Source organism: Ictidomys tridecemlineatus, chromosome 12 (genome assembly GCF_052094955.1).
Source record: "Ictidomys tridecemlineatus isolate mIctTri1 chromosome 12, mIctTri1.hap1, whole genome shotgun sequence".
In the NCBI taxonomy this organism is placed as follows: Eukaryota; Metazoa; Chordata; class Mammalia; order Rodentia; family Sciuridae; genus Ictidomys; species Ictidomys tridecemlineatus.
The window spans coordinates 63,197,012-63,220,190 of record NC_135488.1 but is presented as its reverse complement, the minus strand read 5'-3'; the positions used below and the strand labels follow the sequence as shown (position 1 = coordinate 63,220,190).

General features: G+C 45.6%; 1 protein-coding gene and 2 long non-coding RNA genes across 22 annotated transcripts in view; 1 reads left to right on the top strand and 2 right to left on the bottom strand.

Moving 5' to 3' along the window:
- The window catches only part of Dysf (dysferlin), a 204,689-nt gene that overhangs the window by 3,051 nt on the left and 178,459 nt on the right, over positions 1 to 23,179 (top strand). For 11 of the 20 annotated variants that reach the window (XM_005322147.4, XM_005322143.4, XM_005322145.4 and 8 more), the window contains exon 1: positions 8,399 to 8,652. The exons of the other annotated variants lie outside the window; for them this stretch is intronic. In XM_005322147.4, the coding sequence (XP_005322204.2) occupies positions 8,562 to 8,652 (91 nt within the window). In that variant the 5' untranslated portion in view covers positions 8,399 to 8,561. Of the gene's footprint in view, positions 1 to 8,398; positions 8,653 to 23,179 lie in introns of those variants that run through there. 20 annotated transcript variants of the gene reach the window in all.
- On the bottom strand, positions 191 to 8,275 carry LOC144369348 (uncharacterized). The gene is made up of 3 exons (XR_013428876.1): positions 7,747 to 8,275; positions 3,848 to 4,850; positions 191 to 1,369 (listed from the first exon to the last, which is right to left on the bottom strand). It is a non-coding gene; the product is annotated as an uncharacterized LOC144369348 (long non-coding RNA).
- On the bottom strand, positions 9,599 to 18,419 carry LOC144369346 (uncharacterized). The gene is made up of 2 exons (XR_013428875.1): positions 18,117 to 18,419; positions 9,599 to 10,887 (listed from the first exon to the last, which is right to left on the bottom strand). It is a non-coding gene; the product is annotated as an uncharacterized LOC144369346 (long non-coding RNA).

Sequence of the window (23,179 nt, the reverse complement as noted above, 5' to 3'; positions counted from 1 at the left end):
AGGCCAGGGCCAGGTTAGTGAATGATTGCACAGAGGCTCTGGTCTGGGACACAAGATGAAAGCAAAACTCCCTTCTGAGAAGTAACCCTCACCAGCTGTTGGGGATCTAGCTTCCCACACTATGTTTTTGTCCTATAAAGCCCCTCCTCTGGCTACATGATTTTAACATCCCATAATGACACCTCATAGCTCCTCTGGATAAGCATAATTTTACTTCTTGCTTATAGCAGCTCTGTGAGGCTGAAGGGCAAGGATAGACTCCCCCTTTAAAGGTAAGAATTTGGCCCAGAGAAGTACAGGGGCCTAGCCTAGGTCACACAGTGACCAGAGTAGCCCCGGCCTGGCAGTGCCCTTTGTTGTTCTCAACATCCATGGCTCATAGATTAGAAAGTGCTTTGGAATGCATACCACGCGCTGCCCACACCCAGAGTGCCCCGACTGAGTCAGCCAGGGAGGGCAGTGTTCTGGGTCCCCAGCATGGGACAGAGTTGAAGCAAGGGGGGTGCAGGGCTATTGGGGGGGTGTACTGGGAGACAAAAAGTGAAGGATCCTGATTTTTAAAATAAGTCTTCCTCACAAGGAGAGGGAATGGACATTCATTATGAACAAGATGCCATGTTCCGAGACTGGTTTTTGAAAGCTCATAACAATCCTATGAAAGAGACCTGTTGAACTGATCCTGTGCTTATGAAGTGCCAGACAGTCTTCTAAGTAGAATATTTAACATGAGCTACATCATGGTCCACTTCAAATTGGTAACAGGCACTTAGATACATTTACATCAACCTCATTTCATCCCCCTAGCAAGCATATATGGTAGCAACTGTCATCACCCCCATTTCACAGATAGGAAAACAGAGGCACGAAGAGGTTAAGTAACTTGCTTGAGGTTACATGCTGCTAAGTAGTGGAGTTCGGATTCAAGCCCAAACAGTCTGGCTCCAGGGTCCTCTCTCTTGTCTTTCTTGCTCCCTGCATGTTCCTCTTTCCACATTTATTCATTGGCAGGACATGCTAGCAGGGAGGGCGCTGACACCTGTCACATATATGCTGCTTGGGCACTCTGCAAAAGGCACTGGTGTTTTGCTCAGTCCTCCCAACACCTCTGTGAAGTGTTGTCTTCTTGCTTTCACAGAAGCCTAAACAGACTCTGAAAGGTGAATCACATGCCTCAGGTCACACTGCAAGGGCAAGGTGAACTGGGCTGGAGGCCCAGGATCATTTCCCTTCTGGGCAGGCTCTTTCCTGGCAGTCGCACAATCGTGGCTGTAGCTGAAATCAGGACGGTGTGGGCATTTTACGCTCTCAGTGGACACACAGGTGCCTGTCAATCTCCACTGGTTGCATCGTGATATCCGTGTGACACATCCTTAAATGAAAGGGAGGGGAGAGGGAAGAAAGCAGTGGGAAATCCATATTTCTGGAAGATTTTGATATTGCAAATGTGCCCTAAAGTAATCCTGTACACACCTTGGCCTTGGGATGAAATAAAGCCCCCCACAATATTAGAAGAAAGTGATCAGAGACAGCGAGCTGCTTCTTCTTTCAACCTTCTTCCATGATCAGGGAGATAAAGCCACTAATAGATGACAGAGAGGACAGGGCTCACAAACTCAGGTGTCTCTGGGGTCTTGGCAGGTGGTGCAACGGAGATGATGAGGCCAGAGGGAAAACTAAATGTGCCTATTGAGTAAGTGGGGGCAAGTGTGCACCCCACCCCTCCCCAAGCCCCTGTTCACAGGTGCCAGATTATCAGTGTTAGGCAGAAATTTGGGGGTCCACCTGTCAGCTTCTCTAATTTCTCAAGACAAGCTGTAAATTGAAATTTATATGGAAAATCCTCTAAAGCTTAATTAAGGCAAGAGTTTGTTATAAAACATTGTTTAGGTCCAGGATGACTTTAATCTGATGAACTTTAATCTGATCCCTCCTTACCTCTGACAGCCCTGGGAATCGAAGTAAACAGGTCCTGTTCCTGCCAGATTATGGCTCCTAAACTGGCCTGTCACTTTCCTAGCAGGGCTGGAGCAGCCTGGGATCTGAGGAGCTGCTCTCGCCCAGTCTTAAGTGGGATGCAGACCTGGCTGTTGGGAATGGAATCCTAAGTAATGGTGGGATAAACAGGATAGTCCTCTCACTCCTGTAGTAACTGAGATGCACGTCATCCTGGCTGGTAAGATTCTGGTCCATCTGGCTGTCCGGGAACCCAGATCCTCCTGCCTTGTTGCCCTGCAATCCCCAGGGGTCCCTCCGACAACTTGGTCCCGGATGGCTCACCACCATGGTTCACATTCCATCCAGAGGGAAAAGGGGTTGGGGAGACATGTCCTTGCTTTGTAAGGCAGTTATATTCACGTCCCTCCTGCTCATATCCTGTTGGTCATCATTCAATCTCATGGTCCAATCTAGCTGCAGAAGAAGCTGGGAAATTAGTTTTTCTATTTGAGTGGCCCTATACCAAGTAAAACACTCTGGAAAATGTCTATAGAAGAAGAGGAGGACAGATATCAAGGGGCAGGTTGAGAACTCAAACACACTGTTGCAGTTTCATTACTGATACAAGCCCCTTGGGAAGAAGCCCCATTAAGTTCGTAGGCCCCAGTTTGAAGCCTGCAAGGGGAAAACTCTCTGTTTAGGGAGAATTCCTGAGCAATGAATAGAAGGGCCAAACTGAGAAGTTGGAGATTGGGATGGGAAAGAGCCTTTGGAAATACCCAGGGCTAAGGTCCCTAGGTGCCACTTTTCTGATTTGCAGAAGTGTGTGGAGCCCCAGTTCCTTGGACATAAGCCAAGAGTTTGTTCAAATCCCTTGGAATGTTCCTCTGGAAATATTAGATATATCCCCTGCCAATGTTCTGCGTGAGGGGCCTGGGGTGTAGATGTGGATGGGGTAGGATGGGGAGAGGGGGAACCAATGTGATAATTAAAAAAGAAAATTTCACAATATCTAAAATTTCCTCTAGAGGGTGGTATTATTCTCTGAGAACCACTGGCTTAGCCAGATCATGGAGTGGAACCATTCCCAGAACCACATGCAATGTCCATCACATGCACTCCAGGACAGCCTTGACCTACACAACAGGGATACCTGGGCCATCAAGCCTCCGTCTCCACCCTCATTCACCACTCCACGGTCTAGCTAGACATTCAACAATTACACTAGTAGGCACTCTGTACAGTTGTGATGGTGCTAAGAAGCAAAAGCACTAGCAGGTAGTTATTTGCCAGAGGACCCAGCCTATATCAGGAGGCCAGGGACTGCTTCTCTGGGGAGGCAGTATTTGAACTGAGGCCCAAGGGATGGATGGGGGTGGCCCTGAAGAGAGAGGAGCACAGGCAGCTGCAAACAGAGGGGACAGCCCACCTCAGAGGTAGAAGGGAGCTGGGCATGTCCTAGAAACTGAGAATTCCCTGGAGCTAATGTTCAGGGTCAGGGGCTGAATGGCCTTACTGTCTGGGCAGAGGAAAGGAATCTGGGATATTCCAAGAGCCTAGGAGGGCTTTGAGGAGTTTTAGGTAAGGCAGTGATCTGATCCTATTTGTTCTACGATTAACTGACCAAAGTGTGTGTGTATGTGTGTGTGTGTGTGTGTGTGTGTGTGTGTGTGTGTGTGTGTGTGTGTATTGCCAGAGTGACCGTGGCCAGTTAGGGGTCACCTGCAGTAACCTGGGCAGAAGAGGAGAGTGGTAGACCTGATGGGGGCATCTGAAGGCTGTGGGCACCCAAGTGGTACCAAAGTCATGGGAATCAGGAAGGATGACTTGGGTTTGCGCATGACTGAAATTCTTGACTCAAATAGACTTGAATGATAAATTGTCTTTTGATCAATGCACTTAATTGACTCACCAGAGACAGATGAGCTTTGGGTATAGATGATCCACAGCATCTCCCTGGACCTAAGCAGACTCCACTTTTCTCTCTGGTCTTTGGACCCTGCTACATCCCAGAGGCAGGTTGGCAAGTGAATCTACGTGCTTCGTTATTCTCATGAAGCAGGAGAGGGAGTGGGCTTCTCCATTCATAGCATAGAAGCTTCTCCTTTCAGGGGAACAAAAATCGGGTGCATGTCCACTGTTTAACCAATAGCCATTGTCAGGAGATGGACTCAGATAGGGCAAGATCCACTCTGGAGCTGGAAATGGGCAAATGCACAGCCAGGTTCTGCTAGGAGGGAGGAAAGGGCTGGATGTTGGGAAGGAACCAAGTGTTCACTACATCTTGAGGGTGAGTGAGAGGGGTAGAGTCAGGAGGAGGAGGGTAGGGTCCAAATAGCTAGAGAAGATTCTGGAGAGGGGGCAGCTCTAGACAGTCCCTCCATCACCATCCTTCATCCCATGGCGAGTTGCTGGCTCCTTTGGGCTTCCTGCTTCTTGAGAGCACTTCCCACTGTGCCTTTAGATCTGGTTGCTGGTATCTATCCCCTGATGGTGAGCATCCTGAGGGCAGGGATATATTGGCCTGGCTCAGCACTGTTTCAGCAAGGGTGAGTGATGATGGGTGTGGGATTCACTTATTCTCTCAGTCAACCATTTGGAAATATTTATGGAGAGACCACTTTGTGCTGGTTCTGGAGCAGAGGAGGCAGCCTTGAACAAAACAGATGAAAATCTCTCTTTTGGGGGCCATACTGGGGATTAAACTTAGGGGCACTCGGCCACTGAGCCATATCCTTAGCCCTATTTTGCATTTTATTTAGAGACAGGGTCTCACTGAGTTGCTTAGTGCCTCGATTTTGCTGAGGCTGGCTTTGAACTTGTGATCCTCCTGTCTGAGCCTCCCGAGCCGCTGGCTGGGATTACAGGTGTGGGTCACTGCATCCAGCAATCTCTGTCTTCTTTGAAGCAATATTCTAATAGGAAAGATGGAAAAGAAATAAGATATATACATACTGGTGTTTAAAAATTATGAAAGGGAGAGGAAAGGACAGGGTTGTAGTCTCAGATTGAGTGGCCACAGAAGGTTTCCTGACAGTGGCTACCTGAGGAAGGGATGGGATGAGCATCACAGTCAGAAGAACAGCTGGCAGAGATGCTGACGGGTGCTCTCCTGTCCCTGAGGAGGCGCTAGAAGGCTAAATGGCTTGAAGAAGGCAAGACTAAAGTCCAGTGAAGTCAGGCGGAGGTTGAAGGTCATCAGGTCTGGGTTTTATTCTGAGGGAGCCATTGAATGTCTTTGAGTGAAGGAGTGACACCAGGTGGCGCTGACTGGATGAAGAAAAGCCTGTGGTGGGGACCTAGGGCAGGAGCAGGAAATACATAGGGAATCTACTGCTATGACTCAGACACTGGCTTCAACCAAGGTAGTCACAATGGAGAATGTAGATGGTGGGATTTTGGACATAGAATTTTTACTTTTTTTTTTTCTTTCTGGTACTGGGGTTTGAACTCAGGGGTGCTTTAACACTAAACTATACCCCAGCCCTTTCTATTTTTTATTCTCAGACAGATTCTCATAACACAACTGAGGCTGGCCTGGAACGCGCAATCCTCCTGCCTCAGCCTCCTGAGTTGCTGGGTGCGTGCTAACAAGTACGGCTTTATTCTTTCTTTTAAATGTTTTTTTTTTTCTTTTCCTTTCTTCTGTCCACCCCCCTTTGGACATATTTTGCAGTAGTAAAGTTAATAGAATTTGTAGTTTTGGTGGCTAGGTGGTTCTTTCTAGAGAGATTAAAAGAGAAAGAGTGGAGACAAAGTGTGGATATCTTCCAAAGGATGTTGCAAAAAGAGAACAATGTGGGGAGAGATTCAAGATGGCAGATTAGAGGAAGGCTGCATTTCCAGTTGTTCTGTGACTTGGGATTCAAACACCCTCCTGCTTCTCAGCAAGGTATGATGAAATCCATTTGTTATGGTTTTCATCAAAGCAAGAGATTATCTGAACATGTTATGTTATCCCTTGGAAAGAAAGTATGGAATTCAGGAATGTGAATCTGAAGCAAGCAGAAGCATGTGGAATCTATACTGGATCAGAACAAGATTCTGTTTGGGGATCACAGTGAAAGGCTTTGCCATGGGGAAGGTCATGAAGTTGTCTTGAAGAAAGGCCCACCAGAAATAAAAATTGCTGATATGCCTTTGCATTCGCCCCTCTGTGACTACCAAAGCACTGTGATTTCCCACACCTTCAGGAGGTGACTGGTAGGATGAAAGAAGAATAAAGTGATAAAAATGGGCTGGGGTTACATTTCAGTGGCAGAACATGTGCCTGGAATGAATAAGGCTCTGGGTTAGAGCCCAGTACCACTAAAAAGATAAACAAAGTGATAAAGGATTTGAGAGCGAGGGCGAGGAATGTGGCTGGGGGTGTAGCTAAGTGGTAGAGGAGGGTGTAGCTCAGTGTGCTTGAGGCCCTGAGTTCAACACACACACATACACACACACACACACACACACACAGAGAGAGAGAGAGAGAGAGAGAGAGAGAGAGAGAGAGAGAGAGAAATGAGTGGTAGCTGAAGGACTCGTGAGGTCAACAGGGTGTTTTATTAAAAGCAGTAACATAACGTCTGTTGATAGAATGATCCAGTAGACAGAGAAAACTTGGTATTTAGGGGGTGGGTAGGATTGCCAGAGCCTTGTCACTGAGAGTGAGTGGGGATGAGCTCTATTGGTCCTCATTGGTCTTAAGTTCATTTATGAGAATGTAAGAGAGCTGGGAGCAGTGGCCGAGGCCTTTAACCCCAGGGCCTCAGGAGGCTGAGGCGGAAGAATCTCGAGTTCAAAGCCAGCCTCAATAACTTATCAAGACCCTAAGAAACATGCCAAGATCCTCTATCCAAATAAAACATTAAAAAAAAAAAAAGGTCTGGGGGGGCTGGGGCTTTAGCTCAGTGGCAGAGTTCCTGCCTTGCACACAGGAGGCACTGGGTTTGATCCTCAGTACCACATAAAAATAATAAAATAAAGGTATGCTGTCTATCTTCAACTACAAAAAAAAAAAAAAAAAAAGGTCTTGGGATTTGGCTCACTAGTTAAGGCCCCTGGATTCAATCTCCAGTACAAAACAACAACAAAACTTAAGAGAAACTGAAGGATTTGGAGATAGCTGCTGATGCGGGTCAGAAGAAACTTGGGAGCCTGAGGACATTCTCTGTTGAGTAAATAAGCAAACTGAAGGTGAGGATGTATGATTGGCTGTTGTAGGTTTGGGGAGAGAAAAAATTGCTGTAAAACAGCCGCCTATGAGAGAGGGAGGCTGATGGACTTAGGGAAACGGAGTGTGATTGCCCGCAGCAACATGGGTCTACTTGAGTTTGGGATCATGACTATCAAGTGACACCATTCAAGTCGGCCTCGTTATTCTCCAACACATTTAGCTGTCAGGGTGCGGATGTGGAGAAGGCAGGGTTGGATTCCCCGGGGTTATAGCTCGGCGCTGTGAAAATACTGTATCCCTCAAAATAAGCGGGGAGGGGAGGGAATTGCGATTTTGCTCAGCCCAATGATGCTAATAACTAGCCACCAAATTTAGGTTGAGTAAGGAGGTGAGTACTTGGGAAGTGGGAGAAAACGGACTGCCCTGACCTGCGTAGGTGCTGAAGTGTTGGGATATACAGAGGTGAGAAGCCGGGGCCCTGTGGAAAGGAACAAGACATCAGGTGAAAGTGTGCTAACGAGGGTCACCCCTCAGGGCTCACGTCATAAGCAACTTTCCCTCCGGTGGGGTAGAGGCATAGGTTGTTGGGGGTGGGGAACTGGAGATGGAGTCCTGGACTCCAGCAATCGCACTGCGAAGTGAACACTGACCTCCGTCTCGGGAGACCAGCGACTCTAGATTGTCACGGAGAAAACTCCGAGGCATGTTCACAGGGGCTGGAGCTTCGGGGTCTTCTTCCAGCGCGGGTTTCCAGCCATCAGAACAGTCGCCGGGGCAGCCCGCTGGAGGGGAGAGGGTCGGGGGCGAGCGCGGGGAATGAGGCGGGTGGGAGCTGCAAGCTGCGCCCGGGCCGAGGCTCCAGGCTGCGCGCTCCGGGGCGGCCGGTGCTCGCCACTGCGCAGACGCCTCCTTCAGCGCTCGATCCAACTTGCTGTTCCCTTGGACTCACTCGCGTCCCGGCTGCGATTCCGCACCCTCCCGCCCGCACTCAGTCCAGGTTCCCACCCACTCTCCAAGCGGCCCAGCGGCCCTCGAGGTCTGGGTGGGTGGAACCCCGGGCGCTGGAGGGCTGGCGGAACCGTGCTGCTGCGCCGAAATGCGCTCTGTGGCCGAGCGGTGCGCCTCCAGCCAGCTGCCCTCCAATTCCCGACGTGGGCGGGGACCCTCGCGGTGAGATACCAGGGCGCCTGCAGGCGCCCATCCGACCCCTGCCCCGCTCCGCCCACCGCCCGCAGGGCGGATCTGGGCAAGGGCCCGAGGCGAGGATCCGCCCAGCGGGTGTCCGGTGTCCTCCGGAGGCTTTTCACCAGGGGTTGGCCACTTTTCCACCGAGACAAGCGAAGGCGACAGCTCCTTTTCGGCGCGTTTTCCCCGGGAGCAGATCGTTTGCTTGGTGGGTGCCTGGATCCTGCGTTCGCGCTCCCGCTCGGTCCGTGCGCCTCTGCGCGCCCGGGGCTGCTGAGCCATGCTGTGCTGCTTGCTGGTGAGGGCCAGCAACCTACCCAATGTGAAGAAGGATGGGCGCAGCGACCCTGTCGCCAGCCTGACTTTCCGAGGTGAGAGACCGGTGGCTGCCGCTTCCACGCTTGGGCACCACTACACCCTGAACCCACTGCTGAGTCTAGGGCTCCGGCACAGGTGCTAACCCTAATCCAGGACAAACTTTGTTCCTCTGCCATCCGGGGCAGAAATCCCAGCCTGAAATTGGCTAGGATGAAACGGCACAGTAAATGCCACAAGATTTTGAACTTATGGAAAATCGAAAGTGTCATAAAATGTCAAAGGTTTTCACTCTTTTAAGACAATTCTCAGAAGGAATAAAGTCGAAGTTCTTAAGGGTCTGAGTTGGAAGATGGGTGCAGAAGATAGGACTCAGCCACTTAACTGGGCACTATGTGCTTTGAAAGTCACGCATTTCATTCATTCACTCGTTTACTCAGGTATCTTTATTGAATGCTGGCCATATCCAGTCAGCCATCCATCAACCAGCAGGAAGAGAAACAGAATAGGATGGATATGGCCTTTTGAGGAGTGTCTAGGATGTTTTCCCAGATTCAAGGAGCTAATCCCCTATAGGCTTTGACCAGAGAGGGTCTCTGGGACAGAGAAGGAATCACTGCCTTCCTTTCTTTCCAGCTCCTTTACCCCCACTTCAGGCAGATACTCCCAGGGAGGGTGTCTCAGGAGGGGAAAAGGAAGAGGAAGGATCTGTCAAGTTTGAGAGAAGGAACAATAGCTGTGAGTCAGGACCCCAGCTCTGCAGAGAAAGATAAATAAGGAGAGAGGGCTTCCTCTTAGCACGGAGTCATACTTTGTGGCTTTGTGGAATTGAAAATATGTGTATCACAAAAATAGTCAAATGGAGAGAGGACAGGGCTTTTCATGAGTGTTGAAATCAGTAGGAGCACCCAGGGGGCTCCATAGTTCTGACCCGTTTTCTCCTCTGTACCCCTAAGTAGCCTCCAAATAATAATGATAGATGAAAGACACCATTTAGCAAAGTGAGTTCTAAGTGTAGTTTTTATTCTTTGTTTTGGGACATTTTACATTTTCCCTCTTGAAAAGTGTGATTGGAAGCATTCTAGACAATGTAGCCATTTTCATCCATCAGTGACAGACCAGGGTGTTCACTATGCTGGAGCAACTTCAAAGCAAGGTCCTTTGTTCTCCTGATACCATAAATACTGTCTAGGCTTGGCTATATAGAAATTGTGGGGCAGGGCTGGGGGTGCAGCTCAGTGGCAGAGCACTCACCTGGCAATGTGCAAGGCCCTAGGTTCAATTTCCTGTGTGAATGTGTGCATACACACACACACACACACACACACATTGTGGGCCCATAGTTGTGAGGCAAAAAAATTCTCTAAGGATACTGAGCCCCTGGGGCCACATCAGCTAGGATTCACATTTGCATGAAAACCCACTGGATCTGTTTTCATAGCTCTTTCCCTGTTTCTGCAGCAGTCCTGGGGTGGCAACTGTCATGCCCATTCTGCAGATGAGAAAATAGAAATCCAGGGAAGTCACATGATTTGTTCATGTCAGTGGTCACCCCAGGGAACTACCAACTCTTGAGTCAGTACTGCCCTTGAGTCAGGCAGGTAACCAAATCTGTTGAGGCCCCCTTTGGTTGTTGCCCCTGTCCATGGAACCCTGAGTAGGTACAACTTCCTGTCTTCCCCAAATCTGTATTCCCTGCATTTTAAAAAGCCTTATTATTTACATTTAAAAGCCCTTAGGAAAGCTGGAATATAATAGAACATAACCTCTCCAACTGTTCAGTCTGTCTTTCATAATCAGCTACGTTACCACCTTCTCCATGGAGGTCTCCAGGGTCGCCCTGGCTGCCTAGTCTCGTCTCTGGATGCAGCATCGCCTCATCAGCTCAGCTAGCACACTCACCCCAGCCACCCGTGCTCAGTACTCAGTTCCTCCCCAGGACACCAGGCCATCTTGTTTATTCATTGGCATGTCCTAGTGCTGAGCACATGTGGGCCATCAGCAGTGTCTGTGCCTCCTCTGGCTCAGCCTCCAGCCATTCTCCAGATGTGTTTATGCTTGAGAATCACCTGGAGGGTATTTGGAAAACCAGCTCCTGGGGCCCCATCATACAGGTGCTCATGCAGCAGGTCAGGAAGGTGAGCTAAAAATCAGCATTGGATATATACGTGGTGCAGGACATGGTGAAACCACACCTTGAGAAAAATTTGAATCAGATATGATGTGACAGGTGCAGCCCATACACCCGCCGCCACAGGTAGTCACAATGGAGTTTGTGGCTGAGTTGATACCTAGGGAGGGAAGTCATTAGAATCAGACCCAGAACTCACAGAGCTCCGGTGAGGTGTGGTACCCTAGAACAGTATGGGGTACTGTTTATAAAATTTGCTGCCAGCCCCCTCCCCCTCTCCAGGAGCTAAGTCACTCTGGGTGGGACTCAGGTGTAGGTGTTTCTGATGAATCTGAGCGTTTTGGATGCACAGTCAGCTTAGAAGCACTGAGCCCAACCCCCTTGTGGCACAGAGGGGACAGTGACCTGCTTGCATAGAAGCCAGCCCACCCTGTGTGCTTTGTTCCAACATGAAGCCTGAAATGTATGGGCCCGGGCCGGCCTGGCTTTGCTTGCAGTTGTTCCCTGGGCATTCCAGCCTCAGATGAAATTTCAGGACCTGCCTCCCAAAATAGACGATGAGCTGCCCGAGGCTGGACTCCGAGAGCACTCTTTGGCTTCCCTGTCTAAGGAACTCAGGGTAGCGGCTACTCATGAATTCTGGCCGTGTCTTTGTTTTTGTATTAATTAATTAATTAGTTAACTAAAAATGCCATGGGTAACTAGCCGTGGTGGCTATTTGTGTGTGTGAGCAGCTTTGTTTCCTATAGCATTTGGTCATATGTACCTCTCCTCTGCCTTGACGTTTTCCATTCTGTAATGTGACTATTTATATCCTTCTAACTCATACATTTGGTTCATTGAAAAATTATTTATTGAGCACCTACTACATGCTTGGTAGTGTTCTGTGTGCTGGGGATGCATCCAAGGACAGAGTCAGATCCCTGGTGCTTTGGAGCCAGATTTGCCGTGCCCCTCACTTGGTGAACTTCTGCTCTGTGTTCCCTGCCTTGAGGCCCGGATCCTAGGAGTCGCTGTCTATTTCCCTTCTCACTCATCCTCAGGGCCTCTCCTGTCTTTCCAGCCTCTCTTCCTCCTTCCCTTTGACCCTTCCCTTCACTCTGTCTCCTGAGCAGGAGCCTGCGGGTTCCTATAGAACCCTCTGTCCTTAGAGAATACTCCTCTTCGCCTGTCAGGGCAGGTAGGCTGTTGGGGCACTGGCCTCTCAGAACTTGACTTTTTAAACAAGTGCATAACTTAATATATTGAAAATAGGTTTCTTTTTTTTTTAAATAAATATAATAGGTATTCACTATAAGAAACGACAAATTCCAGCTGGGCGTAATGGTGCACGCCCATAATCCCAGTGGCTAGGAGGCTGGGGCAGAAGAATTGCATGTTCAAGGCCAGTCTCAGCAAAAGTGAGGGACTAAGCAACTCAGTGAGACCCTGTCTCTAAATAAATAAAATGCAAAATAGGGCTGGGGATGTGGCTCAGTGGTTGAGCGCCCCTGGGTTCAATCCCCAGTACCCTTCCCCTTCCTGCTAAAACAAATAAAAAAATAAATGACAAAATCCAGAAAGACATGAGGCAAAATTAAAATAGACCCCAAATCCTGCCAATCCAATTAATTTGTAGAAAGTTTGGCATGTTTCATTCAAGATTTTTTTCTTTTAAAAAATCTTTAGTGGGCTGGGGATGTGGCTCAAGCGGTAGTGCGCTCGCCTGGCATGTGTGCGGCCTGGGTTCGATCCTCAGCACCACATACAAAGATGTTGTGTCCACCGAAAATTAAAAAATAAATATTAAAAAATTCTCTCTCTCTTTAAAAAATTTGTTAAAAAAATCTTTTGTTATGAAATTTAACACATAAAAAGTACAAAAAATATAAATATATAATTTTACATGGTGATTCTCAGCTGGGAGCGATTCTGTTCTTCAATGAGAGGTGACATTTGGAAACATCTGGAGACATTTCCGGTGGATGCCACTGGAGAAGTGGGGGTGTTACTAACATCTAAAGGGTAGAGGCCAAGGATGCTGCTGAAAGGTTGCACAGAACAACTCTGCAACACTCACAGCAAAGGTTTTTTGGCTTTTTCTCTTTTTTATTGCCTTTAAAAAAATAAATGACAGTGGAATGCTTTACAATTCTTATTACACATATATAGCACAAATTTTCATGTCTCTGATTGTAAAAAAAGTATGTTGACACCAATTCGTGTCTTCATACTTGTACTTTGGATAATGATGTCTATCACATTCTGCCAACCTTGTTAACCCCCTGCCCACTCCCTTTCCCCCAATCCCTTTGCCCTATCTAGAATTTGTCTATTCCTCCCATGCTCCCCCTCCCTACCCCACTATGAGTCAGCCTCCTTATATTAGAGAAAACATTCGACATTTGTTTTTTGGGGGGATTGGCTAACTTCACTTAGCATTGTTTTCTCCAACACCATCCATTTACCTGCAAATGCCATGATTTTATTCTCTTTTATTGCTAAGTAATATTCCATTGTGTATATATGCCACTTTTTTTTTTATCCATTCTTCCACTGAAGGGCATCTAGGTTGGCTCCATAGTTTAGCTATTGTGAATTGTGCTGCTATAAACATTGATGTGGCTGTGTCGCTGTAGTATGCACAGCAAAGGTTGGTTGGCCCCAAATACTCACAGTACCAATGTGGAGAAACCCTGCTTTCTCAAATGTACTTTGAATGGAATACCCAGGTAATAATATTCCTGAGGTCGGCCCCACCCTCCACCACTTATCTCCTAGACCCCTGCCTTCCTCTCCAGAGGCAATCCCATCCCAGAATTTCCCCCCTCAAATGTTCACATATTTGCATTTTAACTCAAAAAAGAGAATATTATATCAGTACAAGTTCTTCTACATAACCTTTCAAAATGTCTGAAGAATGTTTTATTAAATGGGCACATCATTATTCAATGCCCTATTGATGAAAATTCAGGTTACATCACATTTTAAGTATTTCATCCAATTCTTAACTTATACTGCTACTTCAAGGAGTGTCCTGGTGACTAAATCTTTGCCTGTATATTAATTATTTTCCTTGGGTAAAGCAGCAGAAATGGAATGCTGTGTCCAAGGTAATAGATGGGCTCGAGGCTTTGCTGCTGCATTTCCCAAATTGCTCTTTTGAAAGTCTGTACCAACTCTACCCTCTGCCAATCAAGCATGAGGGCTTCTTTTCTTTTTTATTAACACATATTAACTGTCCAGTTTAATACGTTTCAATGTGGCATTTTTCTACATGCATATATTGTGCTCTGATCATGTCTAACTTCCCTTCTGTCCCCTCTCCCCCTCCCCTGCTGGTCCCCTTCCCAGTCTCTAATAGTTCCTCCTCTAGTTTCAGGTCATTTTTTTGTTTTATTTTTTATTTTTGGTTTCACATTTAGGAAAAAAAAACATGCAATACTTCTCTTTCTGTGTCTGGTTTATCTCTCTCTCTCTCTCTCTCTCTCTCTCTTCTCTCTTTCTTTTAGTTGTAAATGGACACAATATCTTTCTTTCTTTATTTATTTATTTTTGTGTGGTGCTGAGGATGCAACCCAGTGCTTCACATGTGCAAGGTGAACCCTCTATCACTGTACTGCAACCCCAGCCTCTGCCTTATTCCTCTTAACATGATGTCCTCCCATTTCCCTGCAAATGGTAGGATTTCATTCTTTTTAAGAGATGAATAATATTCCATGTGTATACCTACCATATTTTCTTTATTCACTTATCTGTTGATGGGTACCTAGGCTGTGAATACTGTTGCAATAAACATGGATATGCAGGTATCTCTTTTATCTGCTGACTTCATTTCCTTTGGATATTTATCCAGGAGGGAGCTAGGTGGAGCATACAATAGTTCTATTTTTAGGTTTTTTTTTTTGTTGTTGTTGTTGAGGTCTGGTACCAGAGATTGAACTCAGGGGCACTCAACCACTGAGCCACATCCCCAGCCCTATTTTGCATTTTATTTAGAGACAGAGTCTCACTGAGTTGCTTAGTGCCTCGCTTTTGCTGAAGCTGGCACTAAGCTGAACTCGAGATCCTCCTGCCTCAGCCTTCTGAGCTGCTGGGATTACAGGTGTGTGCTATGGCGCCTGGCTTAACTTTCAGTTTTTTGAGAACCCTTTAAGCTATTCTGCAGAGACTTGCACAAATGTACACTCCCACCCACATTGGATAAGGGTCTTTTTTTTCTTCACATCCTCCATGGGGCCTTATTTTCTTTCTTTCCTTTTTTTTTTTTTTTTTTGTTGTGATGCTGAGGATTGAACCCAGGGCTTTGTGCACTCGAGGCAAGCACTCTACCAACTGAGCTATATCCCCAGCCCGGGGCTTACTTTCTTTCCTTTTTATGGACATATATTAATTTTACAGAATATAGGGTATCATTATGGCATTTTCACATATGCAGAAAACACAATTTGGTTGGTTGTAGTCCCTAATACCTCCCCTTACACTTCCCTCCTCCCTCTACCCCAGTGGTCTTCCTTCTATCTTAATGACATACCTTTTTTCCCCTCTAGCTTCCACATATGAGAGAAAAAGAAATGAAACACTTATCTTTCTGAATCTGGCTTATGTCACTTAACAGGATTCAATGAGGGTTCATTTTCTTAAAATCATCTTTCACAGTGTCCCAGGGTTCAATAGTATTCATGATATTTCAACATTACCTATTAGTTTTTATTTCTCACTGAGTTATTTTTATTTTTATTTATTTATTAAATCACTTTATTTCATTTATTTATTTTTATGAGGTGCTGAGGATCGAACCCAGGGCCTTACACATGAGAGGCGAGCACTCTACCACTGAGCCATAACCTCAGTCCCTGAGTAATTTTTTTAATTTGTCCATTTGGGCTATTTGTCTTCTTGATTAATTGCAAGTACTCTTTACATATTAAAAAATTAACATTTTGTCATAGGTGTTTCCAGTATCTTCCTCAGTTAATTTTATTTGACCAACAAAAATGGTATAGAAATATCTTCCTCAGCTGTAATGGACCTTTCAGTTTAAAGACTACCCCTCTTAAAGTGTATTCCATTATAGGCAGTATATCTACTGCCCACTGTCCTTCCTGGCCACGTCTTCTCTGTCTGGTGTGGTTCCAACAGGTTTAGGAAGATGGGGATGGGGAATTCTTGTGGGTAAGAAGAGCAGTGTTTTGCTGGTGATGGGGGAGTGACAGCCGCCTAGGATGGGGGTGCACAGGCTTGAGTCCTCAGATGATGTGGCAGGTATTAGAATCCACCTCCCCTTTTGGTTTGGGGTATCTGTGCCAGGAGGTGAATCCTTCAGCGGTCTGTTTTCTCTCCTTTCAGCTGCTCTTGCTCTCTGGTTATCTTTGGATACTTGAATATCTTCCACTTCCTTTGTCTTAATGGGTATTCTACTGGGGTGTCAAGAGAGTGTCCTGTGCAGAGCAAGCCCTCAATGAATATTTGTGGGACGAATGAGGGACTTTTCCTCAAGGCAGCCTGCAGGATCTAAAGGTCCTCTGCAACTTCTGAGGAGTGTAAGTCCTGTCACTCCATGAGGACAGAAGCCGCCATCCTTCTCACTGTCTCTGGGAGTTCTAAAATCTCCCATCCTCCCTCCTGCTTTCTGCCTCTTTCTAGGTAGAAATATGAGCAGCTCCCATGGGCTCCCTCAGTCAGAACCTTAAAGTCATCCTGTCCCTATTCCCCACCTTGACATTGGCTGGTGGATCCCAGGACACCTCCCCTGAACTTTTAAAAATGTTGTGGTAAAATGCACATCACAAAAAATTTCTCATCTTAGTCACTTTTTAGGATACAGTTCAGGGATGTTAACTGTATTCACAGGCCTGGAGGTGTAGCTCAGTGGTAGGGCACATGCTTAGCATGCATGAGGTTCAGGATGCTGGGTCCTGTTTTTTGTTTTTTTTTTTTCAATTCCTAAGCTTTTCTGAACTGACCCGTATGGTTTATTTTCCCTCTGCTTTCTCTGGATGTTTTTCTAAAGCCAAAATCAAACAAAGTCACAAACAAATAAAAAATCCACATAAAAGAAAAGACAAAAAAAATTCATACCGTCGTCCTACCATCAGCACCATCTATCTCCAGAATTCTTCCTCTTTTCCAACTGCAACTCTGAACCCATTAAACACTAATCCCCAAGCTCCCCTCCCCCAGCCCTGGCAGCCACCACCCTACTTTGTCCCTATAATTGTGAGTACTCCAGGTACCTCATTTAAGTGAAATTTTGCCTTTTTGTGGCTGGCTGAGTCATTCTGTCTGGAAGAATACCCCCGCATTTCAGCCCGATCTTCACAGATGATACTGAAACCCAGTTTTGCCAAGCGGGTTGGGAGAGGGTGTAGCTCCCTCCCTTTCCTCCAGAGTGAACTGTGAGCACCTGAGTCTGTTGAATGCCACACATAAAACCATGTCTCAAGGGGTTGGGGTTGTGGCTCAGAGGAAAAGCGCTCGCCTAGCATGCATGAGGCACTGGGTTCGATCCTCAGCACCACATAAAAACAATAAATTAAAGGTATTGTGTCCACCTACAACTAAAGAATAAATGTTTAGGAAAAAAAAAACATGTCTCAAGGTTAAAAGTAATTCTTAGGGACAAAACAGGTCTAAATTCATGATGAGGATGGAACTATTTTTCTCCTCCTCCTTCTTTTGAAATTAGAACACTTTTTTTTTTATAAACAATTCCAGAATGTAAACTGATTTTGTATCAAGAATCATTGAAACTTTTAAACTTGTATGTAACCTAAGCTTATTATTGTCATTTTCATTTTATACTCTGCAACCCAGCAAATACACGGCAAGTTAGATAAAACAAAAAGAGAAAAAAAAAATCTAAATTGCTTTATAGAAAAAAATCAATGAGCATAAAAATACCTGGCTCAAAACTAAAACAAAACCCAACCAAGAAACAGATTATGTAAAGCCTACTAATCCTATAACTTAAAATAAATGGAAAACAATTCACCATCATAGCAATTTGATGAATAAAAGTAGAACTACTGTCCTGGAGGGATATTACATTTTATATAAGAAAAATGTAATAGTGCTTTTAGAAAATGGGGAAAAAATTATTTCCACGTTGGGGGGCAAGCATGCTCCATACTTCATGTTGACTTGACCTAGAACTTAAAGAATCTGTTCACAGATGAAAAGTGAGAGGGACATTTACGTCGTAAAACACATCTTCTCAATTATTTTTTCTATTTAACCTCAAGAGAACCAACTACAGAGCTTCAAAATCTAAGGACAGGCTGGTGCCAAAGCATCCTCCTCTGTCCCTTCTTTTCCCCAGTCCTTCTGTTTTCTATACTTTTGGAGAGGTGACTAGTGTCGTTTCCCCCCCCCCACCCCCTTTCAATTCCCAAGCTTTTCTGAACTGACCTGAATGGTTTATTTTCCCTCTGCTTTCTCTGCATGTTTTTCTAAAGCCATTTTCTCAGGACTTTTCCTCTGATGCCTGGGCTGTTCCTCCTCTGGTCTTCTCTGCCATCCTCTGGGTGCCTTTTCCTCTTCTGACAGGTCTGCGTATGGCTGGCTTGATGGACACTGGGACTGATTCATAGGAGAGGAGCTTGTGAACCGGGTTCTGTGCTCCATAAACCACAGCTGTGTTCTGCTAAGGTTCATGGGCACTGGTTTCTCTGAGAAAGACTCCCTGCTGAGTTGGCAGTAGCTCAGAGTCTAGTCTCAGTCTACTGTCATGGACTGGTAACCACAGAGGTTAAAGGGTTTTCCGCTTTTGGTAGGTTGGTCTGGAAGGTTCCAGACTGGGGAGTCTCTGATCAAAGTTTCTACACCTGGATCTGGTTACCAACCTCTGCTCTTTACCTACAGGTTTCCAAATAGTTCTCTCTCATCTTTCTGAAAGAAGTCTTTGACTCTAAGCCTCTGGCTTTCTTTACTAAATCTCCAAGTCCATCTTTTTTTCTTTTTTTTTCCCCTAATGAGCACTTAACCCAGGGGTGCTTTATACCTGAGCTACAACATCCCCAGCCATTTGGAGACAAAGTCTTGCTAAGATGCTCTGACTGGCCTCTGCCTTGTAATCCTCCTGTTTTAGCCTCCTCAGTTGTTAGGATCACAGGTGTGCACCACCTTGCCTGCCTGCCCCCAATCCTTTTTACTTTTAATTTTGAGACAGAGTCTCACTAAGTGGCTGAGGCTGGCTTTGAACTTGCGATCTTCCTGCCTCAGCCTCCTGATTCCCTGGCATTACAGGGGTGTACCACCATGCTGCCTGGCTTCAAATTCCTCTGGAAAATAGTCTTACTACTTCTGTGGATGCTTCATTAGGTGGACAAAAGGGAATTCTCCTTATTAGGCTGAGAACTTGTGAGAAATCTGATGGATGGTATTTACTCTTTAATTGTTTCAGTTTTTTTGGCACAAACTTTCCTCAAACACTGAGACTGTGCCTCAACCAGGAAGCTCAAAACCATGACGCAGCTGGGTGCGGTGGAGCACGCCCATGATCCCAGGGGCTCTGGAGGCTGAGGTAGGAGGATCTTGAGTTCAAAGCCAGCCTCAGCAAAATTGAAGCACTAAGCGACTTAGTGACATCCTGTCTCTAAATAAAATGTAAAAAGGGCTGGGGATGTGGCTCAGTGGTCCAGTGCTCCTGGTTTCAATCCTGGGTAAAAAACAAACAAACAAACAAACAAACAAACAAAACCAAAAGAAACCATGATTCAGAGATTATAAAATCTATTTTTGTCCAATACTCTTCTCCTATGTATCTTATAATGTAAAATCTATTATTATTCAAACTGTGTGCACTACTCCAAGATGCCATTTATAAACGTATCTTTCAAGAGTTGTCTTTGGGGCTGGGGACTTGCCTAGCACATGTGAGGCACTGGGTTCAATTCTCAGCACCACATATAAATAAATAAATCAAACAAAAATCCATCAACGACTAAAAGAAAAAAAAAAAAAGAGTCATCTTTGTTCATTCAATGGTATCTTTTTTGACTCAGGGGCCAGTGGCTACAATTGTCCCTATCTGGTCAGCACCATGGGCCAGAGCAGAGGCTGTCGGTGGAGGTGGCCTGGACATGGCTAAAAGGCTGGGGCAACAGCTGCTGTTGTCTAAACCGTTTTCTTCCTTTGGTGTCCCTAACTCATGTGATGAGTGCCAGGCTCATGTCCCCTTTCCTTCTTGCTCCTCTTTGGGGTAGCATTGCCCATAAGCAACCCCTTCTTAATGTCACCCAGAGGGTCCCAAGTGGACTCTTCTAACCAGGATCCTGTGAAATCTCATTTCAGGCTCTTGTTTCCCTCAACTTTAGGGAAGGCATGGCTCGGAGACTCTTAGCCCAGGGCTTCACACACACACACACACACACACACACACACACACACACACTGCTCAATTAGGCCGGCTGGAGTCACCAGGAAGTGAGTTTCCGAGTGGATGACTCCAGTGAGGGTGCAGCTGGAATTTTCCAAGTTACTCCTGTGGGTCACACAGGAAGCTGATCTGTGGCAGGGGAGGGGAAGTGGACACTTGGCTTGCCTCTGTGTCCCCCCGGAACCCTATGCTGTAGACACTCTAGTTCTTATCTCGCCAAGGCCTAGAGAGAGGTGAGCTCTACTCTAGGTCACTCCCTAGTGGCTACCATTGAATGACTCCAGGGTCAACTTCAGCTGGAGCCACAGCCTCGTGGCCCACGGGAGGACTCAGAGAGGTTCAGCCCCGGCAGCCTACACCAGCATCGAGAGGATAACCGGTGCCCTTCCAGGACACCTTCCCTGGAGCCTCGGGGCCTCCTTCCTTCCCTTCATCTGTTGACCATTCAGGAAGGCTTCTGGGGTGCCCCAGGAACAGCGCTCCATCCTTTGGTGAGAAAGTGAGTCTGCAGCCAACGTCAGAAAGAAAAGAGCCCTCACTCAGCACCTGCTCATGTGCATGTTGTCATGTGCTAGGGTCACTGCAGGAGTGAGGTGTGGTCTCTGTGCTCGGGAACTCACAGCCTGGTTGTGCTGTTATTCAACTGTTATCCAGCCCCTGTGGTCCCAGCTCTCTCTCTCTCTCTCTGTCTCTCTCTGGTACCAGGGATTCAACCCAGGGTGCTTAACCACTGAGCAACATCCCCAGTCCTTTTTAATATTTTTTTATATAAAGACAGAGTCTTTCTGAGTTACTTAGGCAGATTTTTTTTTTTTTTTTTTTTTTTTTGTGATGCTGGGGATTGAACCCAGGGCCTTGTGCCTGTGAGGCAAGCACTCTACCAACTGAGCTATGCTCCCAGCCCATCTGAGTTACTTACGGCCTCACTAAGTTGCCGAGGCTGGCTTTGAACTTGCGATCCTCTTGCCTCAGTCTCCTGAGCTGCTGAGATTACAGCCTGGCACCACCGCTCCCAGCACATCGTATATATATATTTAATATTCACAAGCCTTTGTGGAGGTGCCATTATGATCTTACAAATGAGGAAACTGAGGCTGCAATGTTAAATGAATTTCCCAAGATTCTTTGAGCAGCTCAGAAAGGTCGGATTCCTTTTCACAGTAACGGGAGATGAGAGTAGTTCGGGTTTGCACTGATGGCCGCAGGCCATGCAAAGTACAACAGCCCACGCCTCCACACTCATCAAGACCTGGGCAGCAAACGGTACCGGGCTGTATTCTTTCTATCCCAGTTGTTAAGTTAAAAAAGAAAAAAGTCAGTTTAATTTAAGAATGTCTTTGATGAACTAAAAATGGTTAATGCTAACCCTCAAGGACACGTGTTTTTAATATTTTGGGAGGTGAAGTAGGAAGCCTGAGTAGCTCACTTCTGCACACCAAACAATGACAATTGCCAAGGGAAAAGCACTTCAGCGACTGCTTGAGTTATAGGCTAAACTAACCACTGGTTAATTGGCCTAGTTTTCTTCTTTAAGGTTTCTATACTTTCCAAGTTTTATTAATTAATTAATTAATTAATTTATGTGCTGGGGATTGATCCCAGGGGTGATTAACCACTGAGCCACATCTCCAGCCCATTTAATTTTGAGACAGGGTCTTGCTAAGTTGCTTAGGGCCTTGCTAAGTTGCTGCGACTGGCTTTGAACTTGTGATCCTCCTGCCTCAGCCTCCTGAGCTGCTGGGATTACAGGAATGCACCACTGTGTCTGGCTGTTTATTTTTTCATGGAATACTATTTTTACTGGAAAGACTGATTGACAAACTATGGTTATTCAGACGTGAATATTCGGTAGACAAATTCTTGAAAATGAACAAAGCCAGCCTGCCACTTCAAGAAGCATAGCTAACATGTATCTCTTCTGCCAGTTGCAAAGTTTGAACTTTCAAGCAAAAAGTGGAATTTTAGAAAGCTTGTATTTTTCAGCTTCTCAGTATGTACACCTTTCTGGTGATGTTAATGGTGATATTAATGAAGGTGATGTTTTTGGTATCGTATAATGAAATGTGTCCGCATTTGGAAGATCTGCACAACTCAGTGAACAAAATTTTTCCAAATGACAGAGGTAGATGTTACAGAATCATGAATGGGTAAAAGATTCATTCAAAGTGCAAGGTAGAATAATTAGTTGTAATGTAACAGGGAACAAAATGTTCAGTGATCTAGTTTCATGTTTCACATTGCAACTTACCTTTAAGAAGTTCAAGAGATACTACTTAATGAGTTTAGATGTGGTTTCAAAGTATATTCAAGTTACCTGAAAGTTCATTAAAGTATGTCTCTCCTTCCAGCTACATCTCTGGCTCCATTTTCTTCATAGATATTGACCAACATGTCAACAAATTGGGTGTAGACTTAGATATGATAATCCAGCAACAGTATTAGGGAGATTTATAAACATGTAAAAACAGTATGAAAGATGATATGTCATGAGCTTTGTAATGTTTTGAACAACCAATAAAAAAATAAACGTAAAAACAGTATTACTTTCCTTTGCTTTAGAAGTTGCAACTATTTTTCAAAGAAATATGTCACTTATATTAGCGTGTATTGGGTGTCTCATTATATTAAATTAATTGCTAAGTAAATATCTTAAATGCCTTAGTTTTAATTTCTATTGTAGTAAAATTGGATAGATGTGAATCTCGTAGATCAAAGCTCTTTGGAGTTCACAATCATTTTGAAGAGTGACATCTTGGGACCAAAAAGCTTGGGAACTGCTGCCCTACGGAATCACAGCCCCTGGTCTCTTGCTGGGTCAAGCAGGTGCATTCCTATCTCTGGTAATCCATGAAGAAGGATTTTGGACAGAGTTTCTGGCCACCCTCCTGGAGGGGCCACCCAGTAGACTGATAGGCTCAGGTGAGGAGGTTCCCATAGTCTACTAGGACGCCGTGGAATGCATCTTACTGTATCCATAATGGAATATATGGAGGGTTTTTTCTCTCTATTTTTATTTGTTATAATTAGTTACACATGACAGTAGACTGCATTTTGACACATCGTACATAAATGGAGTATAACTTCTCATTCTTCT